Here is a 13,623-nt window from a genome sequence, read left to right as displayed (position 1 = left end):
TCAGCCCCTTTTCAGCAGCCAGGCCCAGCCTTCTGGCTCTCAGACCCACGTGCAGCTGTGTTCCAGCACACGAACATTCGCACCCATGCACACAAAAAGAGAGATACTTTCCTACCTCATCAAATCCCATCTTGTCTGGATATTTAGGGACAACTGACACAAACTGGGAGGGTTCCATGGGAGGACGGTCAACTGGAAGACATAAGAAACACACAGAGTGCTTTGTTAGGGAAAGGGTCAGAAAACAGAATTCCATCTGCCCACCTGATCACCACCCTGGACACCCAGGGCAGGGGACAACCACTCAGCAGTTCTCCAGGAAGCCTGAGGGCCAGGCACTGGTTGTGAGAGCACTTGTGCATATGCAAATTGCAGTATCTGCTCCACTTCCCTGAACGCTTATTTTAATTGGGTTTGGAGGCAGGTTAGCATAATGGCCAAGAGAGAGGGTTCTGGAGTCAGATGATCCAGCCAGTGAAGGCCTAGGAGAGTTATGAGACCTCTCTAAGCCTGTTTCTTCAAATGCAAAATTGGGATAATACATGTATTTCTTGCTGGATGGTAAAATTTAAATGAGATCTGCATGCAAAGCGTGACCACAATAATGTAATAAATTCTCTTAACTATGTTACCTACTGTGGCCCATGGTGAAAGAGCTCAGAAATAGGTTAATTTTATCCTCCCTGAAGAATGTTCTTTTTCGGTACACTTAAAATTGTCAAAGCCTAGGACTACTTTTATCCCATCCAGGCAGGGGCAGCTACAGGTGCCTCAAAGGGCCGGCTCACCTCTCAGGCTGGGTACAGAGATAGATGATGGAAGATCACTGACCCTCAGAAAAGCCTTCTTACATGCTATATGCTTTAATGGTTTAGAGGAAATGGTCGAGAAGGTCTTGAAGATTTTTTGGTCTTGTACAAATTCAAAGCACTAATTTGATTTTCCTTAAAGAGATAATATAAAGAAAATTTGAAATGAGAGCTGATCACTGGGTTGTTAAAGATCTGTGAGTGACGTCCATCACTACTCTCATCAGCACCCTCTCTCCCCTATTCTGGGCACACGAAATGAATACACTTTCTTGCCCATGAAGTTAGTCAGGGCCATGTGACTTTCTGAGGAGGTTTGGATGACAGCTGCTTGGCTTGGCTCTCCAAATCCTCCATCCTATCCCATCCCAGTGTCCCCAGGGATGGCAGCAGCACGTGTTAAGACAGAGAAGGCAGAGGTCTGCAGAGCCTGGATTGTTCCACACCTGGAGAGCAGCTGCCCAGAAAGACAGGAGGACTGCGACTCTGATGAGCAGAAAATGAGCCACCATTGCTTGAAGTCAAAGAGATTTGGGCACAGTTTGGCAGCCCAGCACAAGTCCGCCCTTCTTGAGAAACTGTGCAAAGGGTCTGATCTGTTTGACTTACCCTTCACCGAGGTACTAAGAGAAACCGTGGCCAGTTTCACTTAGGATCAAATCATGTGAAATTCTAGAAGGTAGTGAGACAGCTTTCCTTGGCCAAACAACACAGGAGTTGGTCTCATCACTTCAAACCTGACCCTGACAGTCACATTTCTGGGGATCCATGGCAGGTGTATTATTCTTTCCAACAGCAGCTCAGAATAGCTTGATCCTTTCTGCTCCACTACTACTTATTAGTTTCCTTTAAAATTAACGTGCAGGGTCCACCATGTGCAGGGTTATGTTTTGAAGAGAAAGAAACTTAATGTTACAACTCCTTCCTATTGGTCATGCTGTGGAAATGGTCTAAGTCTTCCTCCTTGGCCTTAGACCTGAGTTATACTTTATATTACCCTTTCTAGGCGACTAGTCTCTGGTTTCTTTCCATCAAATATGCGCATCAAATACGGACATTCACAGGACAAGTATTCCACAAAGGAGTGGGCCTGGATTTCACCAATGATGGCGGCACTAAACCATAGGGAGACACAGGACTTGATCCAAAGAATCAGACCTAAGAAACTTACTAAAGGGAGAGCAGGATGTGTCTTTGCTGACATCACACTTGAAGGTTAGTAGGTCCCAGCTTTTGTTGTGGTCATTTCTGACTCCATCAGTCATAGCTTATTCAACTTGACATTGAATTCCTTCCTGGAAGTAGTGCCTCCTATATCACCACTTAGGACAATGGACTTCACTGGCTTTCAGATAGTTTCAAGATCTAGGACTAAATAATCAGAGCTGCCATTATGGAGACTGTAGGGCTGTCTGGGATCTGGGATGCCCTCTTGACATATATAGTAATCACATTCAGCTAATCTTCACATGTCCTATGTGACAGGTACAAGTCTCTGTTTTTACAGACAAGGAAACAAAAGCTTAAATAACTTGCCCCAGGTCACAGGGCTCATAGAGTTGGTATCTGAACACAGAAATGACTCTTGCACTCGAGCTCTTAACCCCCACTCCACACTAATCCTTGGTGGCCACAGTTCTGTGCTCATAGCTGTTCATTTAGACCAGTCTTGTCTGGAAAAGTACCTCAGAGATCGCACCAGATCAAATCCTAACACTTCTTTCTAGTTTCTCCTGAACTCCATCCATTCTGAGGTCCTCCCAGCTCAGAGCCTCACCCATCATGCCTGGACTGTCTTCATATTTTTCAGACATACTCTCAGGCCTGCCTATCCTAACTCATTACGCACACAGTTGTCAAAACAATCTTCCTTGAGGACAAATTTTGTTCTTGGCCTTAACAATTACTTAAGTGCTTTATGGTTTGAGTGTTTTCATAGCTACCGCGAAGTAATTTTATCTATACTCTTTGGTGGTGGTTGTTTGTTTGTATAGATAAACAAAGGGAGACCAATACAGATATGGACTTGCCCAAGGTTAAATAGTGAGGGATTAGCAGAACTGGAGCTCAATTTTAGACCATCCAACTTCAGATCCAAGAATCTTAGTAAGCTTAATGTGATGATCTGTTGTCTCAAGATTTTGGTACTGAGAATGAGTACCTGAGATTACTTATCGTTTCATACTGTGATTTGCAGGAACAGTCTCTGTGCCTCATAATCCATTCACATCTATCCCCTCTACAAGATCTAGCCTCCTGCCAATCTTCTCCCAAATTCTCTGAACAACTCCTAATGTACTAATTAGGAGCTAGTTACATGTACTAGTTGGTACAGGCAGAGTGCTAGGCACTGTGTTTTTAACAGGCGTTAGTTGTTGTAATAACCCATTCCCACACCACTCAAACCCTTTCGATCTGATCTCTGAGACTGTAGTCTATAAAACTCCCTGAGCATTTCCTTGTACAGACCCTGAATTCCCTTCCACTGATCTCACCTGGCAAGATCCTGGGCCCAAGTGAGGCAGCACCTCAGGAGGGGAGGTCCCAGCTGGGGAGTGCTGGGTCCTCGTGAAACCCCATCACCACATACTCAGGATACACTCTGCTGACCAGGTCACTTCAAAGTTACAATGACAGATGCTGAATTGGCAAATGATCCCAATATACTTCTACAGTAAATTTACTCTCCCAGTCTCTGAGAGATCTATTTTATACCTTGAACCTCCTCAAATCTCCAACAGCTCTCTAGCTCATGTCTACACAATTGCCAAGAGAATTCAGAGTCAATTAGATCTGCCTTTTCGTTCCACCTCAAGTCCACACATGAAATTGCGAGTGCACCTGTGCATTTCACCTTCCCATTTGCTGCAGGGGATGAAGCCTCCCTGTGTCTACTTGTGCTGTCTCGAGTTACAGCTCCTTGCTTTCTTAGGCACTTCCACCTTGCGATGCTCTCCTCTTTGGCACCATCAAGCTTCCCTTCTGTCTTGGACCCTTCTCATTAGCATGCAAACATGCTGTACTATCCCCACATAACAACAAATAACACAGAGAGACCAAACCAAAAAGCAAAGCAAAACCAACAACAACGATATACTCTCTTCTCCTAGCAGCCCCAACCCATTTCTCTATTCTTATCCGTTATGGTTTGGATAGGAGGCATCCCCCAAAAGTTCCTGGATTAATGCAAGAATATTCAGAGGGTTAAATTGATTGGATTGTGAGAGCTGTAACACACTCAGCCCATCCTAGTTTGAATGAACTGAGTGGGTGGTAACTGTAGGCATAGGGGGCATGACCAGAAAGGGTGGATCACTGGGGACTTCCCTGGGAGGGCTCAAGTTCCCTGTTCTCTCACCTCCTGACCCCACCATGAGCTGAGCAGCGCTCCTCTGCTGGAACCTTCCCTCCTAATGTGCTGCCTCCCTTGGGCCACAGCAATGGAGTGGGCTGTCTATGGACTGAGACCTCGGAAACCCTGAGCCCCCAGTCAACCTTCCCTCCTCTGCGTTGTTCTTGTATTTAGGTGTTTAGGTCACAGCAATGCAAAAGCTGACGAACATGCCACCCCAGCAAGATCCCTGCTTCTCACCTTTCTGTCTTCTCTTCGGCCGGCTCCAGTGGGCTCTCATCTGCATCCCTGCCCCGAAGAGGCTCCTGTCAAGCTCCACACAACTCTCTACCTTGACAGAACCCATGATCCGTTCTTCGTCCTTCTCCTTGACTGCTCAGCAGCATTTGGCTCTGTCTAGAATCACTCCTGAGTTCCTTCCACAGCTTTCTGGCGGTTTGTCTTTCCCACTCCCCTGGGATCTGTCCTTCTTCTACGTTGTTTTACTATAGGAGTGCGCACTGTTTCATGGCTTCAAATCCCTTCCTGTGTTGATGATTCTCCGAAGTCTACCTCTAGACGGAACCTCTTCCCTCAGCCCCAGAGTCACATAGCCAACTACCTTCTGACTTCCCTAGATGGGTACCTAGTACACATCTTAAGCTCACATGACCAACACTTCCCTCCCCAAGTCTTTTCCATCTCAGGTCAAAATCCTGGAGTCATTCTTCACTCTTTATTTCCTACCTAGACTGCACCCAGGCCTCTAAGTCCCAAGGGCTCTACCACCAAAATATCTTAAATCTGTCTTTTCTCATCATGCAGCTCAGATCTCAGCCAGGATCATCTCCCTCTACCCAGCTCCTTGTTCTCCACCATGCTGGTCTTTTGTCCCTGGAACCCACAAGCTTTCCCCTAATGGCCTTTAGAGGTGCTGTGCTTTCTGCTTGGAACACTGTTCCCCCGAATACTCATGTGGCTGCTTCCTTAATGCCTTGTCTATCTCTCCCAGTTAGAAGATAAGCTCCTCAGTAGCGAGACTTCTGCCTGATTTGTTCACTGCTGTATATACCCCAGAATCTTGAGCAATTATGGACTCAAGGATGTGTCAAATAGATACTTACAGCTTTTTAAAAATTATTTTTATTTTTTTTTACTTGTTGATAAACCTTTATTTTATGTATATGCTGTGCTGAGAACCGAACCCAGTGCCTCACACATGCCAGACAAGTGCACTGCCACTGAGCCACAGCCACAGCAGATACTTAGAGTTTGACCCTGTCTTCCAAAACTTTCACTGGCCCTATAGGACAGGCTTTCTGCATCAACAATTAAGACATGGCAATCTTTCAAGCTTTATTTCCTTCTACTGTTTTAAGTCAACTTTTCCAGAGGAAAAATGCTTTGGCTGATCACTGTTCCCTGTGCCCTGAGGGTCCTCACTATATTCCTCATTCTCAACCATACTCCTGTTTAAATGCCACGCTCCTATCCAAGCTCAGCTTAAGAACCACCAGGAGCCAGCGTAATGGTTCACACCTGTAATCCCAGTGGCTGGGTTATGCATTACAGTTTTGGATTCCATATTCGTTCACAAAAACTGCACGTTCTAATGCTCCAATGAGTGTAGTCTAATAACACTGCCAGCAGCCGTTTTCGCTGCCCATTTGGTTCCAAACACTGTGCAAAGTGCTTTCAATGTTTAGTCCATCTTTCCTTAGAGGAGAACACTTGATAGGTATGGTTTCATCATTACCAACATTTTATTCACCACCTTGGGTCTTTGGCCCATATTTCTGCATGATAACCCTCAAAGCTTTGTTTCCCAATCATCTTGTTATTCCAATTATGTTCTATATTTTTAAATTCAGAATGTGAAATTTTAACAAAAGCAAAACCAGAGAAAGTAACTACAAGAATTAAATAAAATGGCCAGGTGTGGTGGCACATGCCTTTAATTACAATGACTTGGTAGGCTGAGGCAGGAAGATCGCAAGTTCAAAGCTAGCCTCAGCAACTTAACAAGGCCCTAAGCAACTTAGCAAGGCCCTAAGTAACTTAGCAAGACCCTTTATCAAAATAAAAAATAAAAAGGGCTGAGGATGTTGCTCAGTGGTTAAGTGCCCCTAGGTTAAATCCCTGGTACTGAAAAAAAAAAATGAAATAAAATGTCATATATAAAATGCTTAGCATTAGAGTTGGCACACATAGGGAGAGCAATAACAAAAGCTATACTTTATAGGTTCTTCTTAAATAAATTCTACCTGGCGAGAAAAGGAATTCTGTGTCATTAAAATTCCTGTTGGCAAAGTTCCTATTTCTGGGTACTGAAATTTCTCAGCTCAGTCATGTGGGTGAGAACAGGAGAACGTGAGGTCTGGCCAGCCCCTCTCTGAGCTGACACCTCGGGAGTCAAGGCTGGCAGCCATGAAACAGGATGACCAGGGGCAGCCCTTTACCAAGTGCTAAGTGAAGCTACACTTCATTATTTCATTGGGTTGAAACATACCATTTTATTTGCTCCTTTCAACCCTGCATGGTGTTATTATCCTCCCTTCATAGACAAGGGAACTAAAGCTCTGAGAAATGGATTCTCCCTGCATAAGTGACAGAGTCTGGGTTCAACAGTCTGATTCCTCTCGCTTCAGGGTCAGTGCACTGACTACTTAGTCTTCATTCATTTGCTCATTCATACGTTCACCTGTCTGATTGTACATTCAGCAAATTGTTTGGTACCAAGTGTGTACCATGCACTGTGCTAGATACTTTGGATATAAGACAATGAGATTTCCACCCTTGTGCTCTAGGGCTTGAAACACCGGGAAAGAGGCAGAAACAGTACGTAATAGAGAAATTCACAAACCAGATTCCTAAAGACATACCGTCACAATGAACCAATCCTTGTTCCATCATTCATTCAGTAATCCTCTAAGTATTCAACAAATACTTACTCATGTCTATGAGGGATGAGCGATATGCCGGGTCCTAAAATATGACAAAAAGGAATTTGTCCTATGAGAGCAGGGGAGTAGGAAACAGATTTTCAATAGCAATTCAATGGACCTAAAAATAAACTCGTGGGTTTTTCCTTTTAAAATTCTCTTATTCTAAATGCCTTATTTCATTTAAAATTCCTAAAAATCATCCCACTCAGGCCTTGGAAGTTTTCTTTTTGCTCATCCTCCTACACTCAGCTCTTGGCTAAGTCCTTTCACATCTATGTCCTAATTTCTCCTTCTCTGTTCCTTCCTCTCCATTGCCACCGCCAAGGCCCCAGATCAGATCTTCACCATCTTCTGCCCAGTTTTCCATTCAATGTACAAAGTGGTCTTTTTGCCTCTGGTCTGAGAGCAGCACTCATTGCCACCCATGCTCCATTCATAACTTCTCTTACACTAGAAGGACCTTCCTAAATCCAGATTTCAACCTGAAACTTCTAAGCTCAGATCCCTTTGAAAGCTCCCCTCCTTTCAGGAAAAGTCCAAACACCTTCTAAATCATCAGCGGTCCCCCGGCGGAGCTCCTGCCCACTTTCCAGCCTCACCTCCCAGTGTGACTCCCAACCTCCTCCACAACTCCCGTGTCCACGTTCTAAGGTCCAGTGACGAATAACAGAAGATGGCTTTGAGAAGCCATTCCCAGCATCCTCCCCGGGACTTGGGGCACCAGCTACTTTCTCCTTTGGCATTAGAGTCGGCACATGTGGGGAGAGCATGTTACACAGTGAATTTGACTACTAATTTTTGAGCTTACTAATTCCAACATCTTGCTAGACCCAGAGACAATGATAATATGTGTTTAAAGAAAACAGATTTGGAGACAGCAGGACCAATTTAATGCTCAATCTGTTATCTGTTTAGTAGAATGATTTAGGGCAAGTTACTTTAGGCCTCTATCCTTCAATTTCTTCATTGTTATTATGGGGATAATAAACTCCCTTCATTGAATTGTGAGGATTAATGAGACAACGTACAAAAAAATGTTTTGCGTGGCATCTGTTAAATCATAAGTTATTATTAAGTTGAAGTCATGATTGTTATTATATTAGACATAGCCTAATATATAATGATGAATCTTCCTCCAAACCCTGGGAACTCTCCTTATCTCCACTTGATAACTAAGACGATTACTTGCCTAAAGTCATACAATTGGAAAACAGCAAAGTTAGGATTTAAACTCATTCCACAAAACACTATGATAGCGCTTACTATGTGTGAAAAGTATTTTCTTGGATACCTCACTCACTCGCTCCATCAGGACAGGAAGCTCCTGAGGACAAAGACCTTGTCACATTCATATTTCACATAGGAAAAGTTCAAGAATGAATGAAAAGATGGCTATCCATGTTTCAGCCAAGGCAGACCGATGACCATGAAACTCCAGGCTGAAAGATGTTTGGTCACTGTGGCAACGAAACAAAGGCCACTGGCCCGGCTTCTGCGTCACTTACTCATGGCTTCTATCTGCACGTGGATGAGGTTCTCGATGTCCTCCTGCAGGGTCTGGTGGGGCTTCAAGGGGATGGGCAGGTAGCCATAGTGCTCTCTGTTGCAGAGGTACATCTGGATACCTGAGGGTCCAAGAGAGGGAAAAAGTCACCCAGTAAGAAAACACACGTCTTAGCGACAGCTGCGGAAAGGAGACTGGATTGGGCTGACACTGAGTTTGACACTGAAACTGACCAAGGGGTTGTTTTGGGTACTGCCTGTAGACCTCAAAAATGTTCTTTTATTAAAAAAGCAAAACACAGCATTGGGGGCTCATATAAAAACCCTGGGCCATTCTTCAGCTCAGAGGAAATTGATTTTTCTCTCTGAGAAAAAGCATACTCACGGTCTGAAATGAACACTGAAGGCATGAAGGGATCAAAAGGGAGGCAAAGAATTCCCATTCCAGAAAGCAAAGTGGAACACTGTAATCCATCGACAGGAAATAACAAGAAAATGAGGAATGAAATCCATATTTGATATGAAAGCAAACAGGAAAATCCTGTAAGGCAGGCAGATTATTAAAGCTAAATCTATGCATACAAAAAGTGAAAAAATAGAAAATAAATTTAAAATTCTCCATTGGTTCTACTTCCTCCCTTAGCAGGCATGGATTTGGAGTCAACCGATAGGCATGAAACTTCCAAAAGAAGTTCATAAGGGACAAAAGAGTTCCTGCACTTCGAGTCCTTTTAAAAACGTGCAATGTGACAATCCAGCAATACGTCAGATCCCTTTCCTCCTCAACACTGGTCTTCACAGTCCTAGCTGTGAATTCTAGGAGCATAAAGCACCTGTGTTCAACCAGACAGACAGGAATCCAGGAATCAAGATGATCCAGCAGCGGATACTCCTGGCTAATTAAAAGATTGCTTAGTTAAAAGGATGACTCTGCCAAGCTCTGGTCCATGAGCCTAAACTTCTGATTTGTTAATTGCTACAATCATAAATGTTTTCCTAAGAATTATCTGCATAGTGACTTCTCTATTTTGTGTTAATAAAATTCCTACCAGACAGCTGTATCCACCTGCCAAGTCAGATGAAGCTGCCTCAAGGCATTAACAGAGAAGAACTGAAAAGAACAGGGCCTTTCTCCTCCACCTTTACTGAATCTGGTTCCAGTAAGGGCTGGTCCACCAAGAACTGTCACTTCTCTTGCTTTCTCCAAAGAAACTCACTAGCTCTGCTGTTTGCCCACATGAATGCTTCTGGGGAACATCAAACCAAAAGTCACCTTCTGTAAATCCTGATCAATTCAGGAAGCAGAAGGAAAAGACTATTTAGGTTGCCTTTCTACCTTAATTAGGCAAACCATTTTACCATCGAACTTTCCAAAGCTTCCGTCAAAAGGGGCTATGATACCTTGCCAAGCTATCCACCAAGTGTCAATGTTCAAGACAGGCATTTCATACATGTGAGGTCACAAAATATTTACTTCCCATCTCAATTTCTCAGAAAGTTACTGGATGATGTGGAAAGAAGAATAGAGGTAAGTAGAGGAGAAAGAGGAAGAAGACAAGAAGAAGGAGGAGGACTTCAACCCATAAGAAAGAAGACTTCAGATACAACCAGGGGAATCAGTGTACAAGAGAAATGGGTCCCACAGAGATGACTGTGACGCCTCTCAGGTTACAGTGAATTGGAGGACTCCAGGAAAGACACATCTTCACAGACATGCAAAAGGGCAACAGCTGATGAATCTGAACATTCTGAGTTTGAGAAAGTGAGTGATTAATTTTTTATTGTATTAGTAATAATAAAACTAAGGAGAGAGAAAGAGAGAGGCAACTATTCATTTAGATAAAGGACAACTAGCCATAGTCTGCAAATGCCTGAGCTTGAAGTTATGCTCCTGTGATTACAACAACAGAAACACTGGCCAACTAGAATCATATTGAGAGGACAGGAAATGAGAAGGATGTGTTTGCATGTAGAGGGCACAGGACAGCAAAGAGCCAACGCCCTTATCTTCCATAATAGAATCAGTAGAAAATACCTACAGTCAAAAAATAAAGAAGGAGCAACACAAACACATTATTTAGCAACTGGAATAAAGATATTATACAATCATGTAAAAAGAGCTAAAAGTAGTTATCTTTAGGAAGAAGATAATGGTACAAGGGACTGGGCAGTTTTAAATAAACTGTAGATAACGATCTGAACTCTTTTAACTGTGTGCATGGATGATTTGATAAAATTATAATTTTCCCCGAAAAATAAAAAGGAAGCTTGTTGATAATCAGATAACGTCTATGAAGGAATCTGGTACTCCCAGTGAACGCTGCCTCTGGGGAAGACAATTTTCCCTTTGAAGATGAAAGGCAAATCATATTGGAGTCGAAGGACTTTGCTCTCCTTACAAAGATATTGAACCTTTTCTTGTTCACAGATAGGACCTTAATAATGCAGAGTGCTATAATTATCTCTATCCTTGGTGATGAAAAATCAGACTCGGGGACTTGACTTGTACAAGGCTACACAGTAAGTCATTTGTGCCAAATTTTCATTCCTGAGGGCCAAAGCCAAGTGCTTTCTACCCACCCAGGATTCACAAGCTCCGTGTTGGAGTTGTTAATCAGGATGGACTGCCATCCCTACATAAGGGGGCTCTTTTGATCACCACCAGTGATGTTCTGGAAACAGATCTGCTTGCCCGTCACCCATGTCATTCTCCTCTGGACCCACAGCAGACATTTGGAAGATGTCTGGCTGGCGCCAGGGATGGCTCCTGTGGCCATGAGACAGAGTCTAGATTGCTGGCCACATGGGAGGTAAACTCTTGACCCTGGCCTCACTGCAGCCACACAGGCTTGCCAATGACCTTGCACTGTCTCCTTAGGCAGGACAAGCAGCCAAGCCCAGCTCACCAAAGCTCTTGGATTGTGGCTCTCACTCATCACTCACATGTGACAATGGCTATAATCTGAGGTGAATGATGTAGGACCAGGGTTTGTGGCTGAACAGTCCTGCCTGGCACAGAAAGACCATTTGCTTCCTTTTGCATATACAATGAATCCCCAATGCATGGCACGCCAGCGAGGAAGCTTCAGGAGAGTAAGAACCAAAGAGTGCCAATCTCTCACCGGGATTCTTTTGAGGGAGAGGGGAAGTGCCTTGCTTTGGACCCAAGAAAGGAAAAGTCTAGAGACATATTGTGGGTAGCACATGACTCCCAGGCCAGTCATGTTGCTCCTGAAGATACTTTAAGATCAGTGAAATATTGCCCCGGAACCACACGATTGTCAGGAATATCTTTCATTTTCCCCAAATGACTGATTTTTTTCTGGCCTCAACTTCTACCCCGTTTGCCTCTGCACCACCAATCTGACCCTCCGCATTCACCACCATCATATCTATTAGTTATACTGTCACATGTAAAGATCTCAACTGGCCAACTCAAATAGTCGAACACAATTCTAGGCACCAAAGTAAAATCTGGTGGGTTGCTCCCCTCTCCTTCCTTCACCATCTCTCTTCTCCCCAGTCACCAAACAATTTTGAACTTCCATACTTCCTTTCGACGTCCTGGAAAGGCCTTTGGGATGTTGGACTAATAAAGCATAAACAAGTCCTAGTGAATAGGTCAAGAAAAGGGCAGAGTAAAAAAAATTCCTATCTAACCTGTGTCACTCTTCCAGCCCAACCATCTGGGTATCAGTGGAAGAAATTATATCATGATAATTTAGTGCACATGTCACAAGAATGCCCTGTAATGTGGCTATAATGGAGGCCTCTGTTAGGCAGTGACCATTATGGTAACTGTCAACAGCTCACTTTCTTGGAACATCTCTGCTTCAAGTTCTGGAGCAAAGGAACAGGAAGGTCCTGACTCTGCCTTCTGTCCTGGAGAAGTCAAATCAAATCACAGACCAAGATGAAAGAAGGAGTTTCCATTAACATGGACACAAGAACCTTCAAGACAACTTCCAGTCTACCCGAGGATTGCTTTTTCCTGACTGAAGGGCTAAAAAATGCATACACTTGGCCAAAGTATCTAAATTGCTCTAGCAATCGGTGGGGAAAATCAGCCTTACACATTTTTGCCAAATAGTTTTATTCCTACCAAAGTAGGGAACCAATGAGTGGAACACCTATGGCGTGATGTGTGAATTATAGCTTAAACTCGTATTAACATTTTCCTCTTCCAGCAACTTCCTCAACTACCCAGGTCTTTGCAAAATCTCTTTCATCCTAATTTATATGACTGCAGTGAATTTATTTCACCATCTTCTTAGTTTCTAAATCCATTTTTGCCAAAAAATAAAAAGGTTCAGTGGCACATTCCTGGCACATTAATAATGGGCCCTGCCTTCTTTCAGGAAGGACTGAATTGTAATAAAGCTTTGCTTCAGTAATGCCAGGTATCTTCCTGTTGAACTGTTTTTGTGAATCATGTCTTCCCAGACTGCAATGTGAAGGTCAAAGAAGAAAAATACCCTTCCTTCCCATTAACTTGTCTTTCTCAAAAAGCATACAGATTTTATTCTCTTTTAATATTGAATAATATTCCTTTGTCTATATGTACCACATTTTCTTTATCCGTTCATCTACTAAAGGGCATCTAGGTTGGTTCCACACTTTAGCTATTGTGAATTGTGCTGCTATAAACATTGATGAGGCTGTGTCCCTGCAGTATGCTGTTTTTAAGTCCTCTGGTTATAGACCAAGGAGTGGGATAGCTGGGTCAAATGGTGGTTCCATTCTCCGTTTTCTAAGGATTCTCTATACTGTTTTCCATATTGGATGCACCAATTTGCAGTCCCACCAGCAGTGTATGAGTGTGCCTTTTCCCCGACATCCTCGCCAACCCTAAGTACATATATGAAGACACGGATGGTATGACTCTACATTGTGTGCAACCAGAGATATGAAAAATTGTGTAATATGAATTATAATGCATTCTGCTGTCATCTATAACAAGTGAAGATTTAAAAAACAAATTAAAAAGAAAATAAAGAGCATATAGACTCTCTTGGAAATGCTTTCCAAGTGATTC

General features: G+C 43.3%; 1 protein-coding gene across 1 annotated transcript in view; it reads right to left on the bottom strand.

Moving 5' to 3' along the window:
* The window catches only part of Colgalt2 (collagen beta(1-O)galactosyltransferase 2), a 96,353-nt gene that overhangs the window by 17,104 nt on the left and 65,626 nt on the right, over window positions 1–13,623 (bottom strand). The window contains exons 6-7 of the mRNA XM_076831343.2: window positions 8,591–8,710; window positions 116–192 (exon numbers count right to left, since the gene is read on the bottom strand). Coding sequence (XP_076687458.2) covers window positions 116–192; window positions 8,591–8,710 — 197 coding nt within the window. The remainder of the gene's footprint in view (window positions 1–115; window positions 193–8,590; window positions 8,711–13,623) is intronic.

The sequence above is a fragment of the Callospermophilus lateralis genome, chromosome 13 (genome assembly GCF_048772815.1).
Source record: "Callospermophilus lateralis isolate mCalLat2 chromosome 13, mCalLat2.hap1, whole genome shotgun sequence".
NCBI classification, from domain to species: Eukaryota; Metazoa; Chordata; class Mammalia; order Rodentia; family Sciuridae; genus Callospermophilus; species Callospermophilus lateralis.
The sequence above is the reverse complement of the archived record's forward strand: the minus strand, read 5'-3'. Positions and strand labels throughout refer to the sequence as shown.